At 40.9% G+C, this 1,260-nt stretch overlaps 1 protein-coding gene across 1 annotated transcript in view; it reads left to right on the plus strand.

Annotated features, from left to right (window-relative positions):
• LOC115221371 (serine-rich adhesin for platelets-like) overlaps positions 1 to 490 on the plus strand; it is a 35,730-nt gene extending 35,240 nt beyond the window's left edge. Inside the window, exon 7 of the mRNA XM_029791545.2 lies at positions 1 to 490. This exon is cut by the window's left edge and continues 1,457 nt beyond it. Within this exon, the coding sequence (XP_029647405.2) occupies positions 1 to 462 (462 nt within the window). The 3' untranslated portion in view covers positions 463 to 490.
• Positions 491 to 1,260: the final 770 nt, after the last annotated feature.

Below are 1,260 nucleotides of genomic sequence, written 5' to 3' on the forward strand. Positions count from 1 at the left end.
TTAAATAGTAATCAGTCAAGCTCTGAAATTCCTAATATGCCAATCACCAGTCACTCAGAGACTCTCTGCTTGGATCTGGGTGCTACTGGGTCTAACATTTTCTCTGGACAAAATTCCGAACTTTCTAAGGGGTTATTAGCTAATAAGACACTGAACTTGTTGGACTCGCCTTTGCCTTTAGCTGTGGGTGAGCTCAGAAGAGATAAAAATGAGAGCAATAATAGTGAAGCTGTACCACATTGGTTCCAGCTCTATGTTCAGCAATACCAACAAGAAGCTGAAATTCGAGAGAAACAACTAAAAGATTTCCAAACTAAAATTCTAGAACTTTTCAAGGAAACAAATCAACAATTAGCCACTCTAATTGAAGTACAAAAAAATGAAAAGATGAGGCAGGAAAAGAAAGATGAAGAATTTAGATCTAATCTGCTTGCTATTTTGCAAGAGAATCTAAAGAAATGAAGCATTAAAATATGTCTGATTGTTGTTATTATTGTTATTAATGTTGTTTTTATTTTTTTCTTGTTATTGCAAATATAGTTATTATTTTGAAGGTAATACATTGGCAGATTTGGTAGAAGAAAGGACCTTGTGATGTCCCCTATGTTCTGTACTGACTTTTCCTTTCATCTTTTCAGGGTCATCATCATCGTTTAACGTCCGTTTTCCATGCTAGCATGGGTTGGACGGTTCAACTGGGGTCTGTGAAGACAGAAGGCTGCACCAGGCTCCAGTCTGATCTGGCAGTGTTTCTACTGCTGGATGCCCTTCCTAACGCCAACCACTCCATGAGTGTAGTGGGTGCTTTTTACGTGCCACCTGCACAGGTGCCAGACGAGGCTGGCAAACGGCCACGATCAGATGGTGCTTTTTATGTGCCACCGGCATGGGGGTCAGACGAGGCAGGCAACGGCCACAATCGGATGGTGCTTTTTACGTGCCAGTGCTGGGTGAATATTATAATTGGTGATACCTCCACCTTCTGAAAGTGCCTGTCCCTAATTTAAAAATCATAAAATGTGTAAGAATATGTTTGGCAGAATTGATAAAACACCCTAGAAAATGTGTGACAGTATTTTGCTTTCTGTCAGAATTGACTTCACTATACAGGGTCCTATTAATCAACCTTGTATTTTATTCCTACCGCTCTATGTCACGCTGGTGAGACCCATATTGGAGTACGGGATTCAAGCCTCTTCTCCTTATCTCCTCAAAGACATACAGCATCTCGAAAGAGTCCAGAAGCTGGCTACCCGCATG

Source organism: Octopus sinensis, linkage group LG18, assembly GCF_006345805.1.
Source record: "Octopus sinensis linkage group LG18, ASM634580v1, whole genome shotgun sequence".
NCBI classification, from domain to species: domain Eukaryota; kingdom Metazoa; phylum Mollusca; class Cephalopoda; order Octopoda; family Octopodidae; genus Octopus; species Octopus sinensis.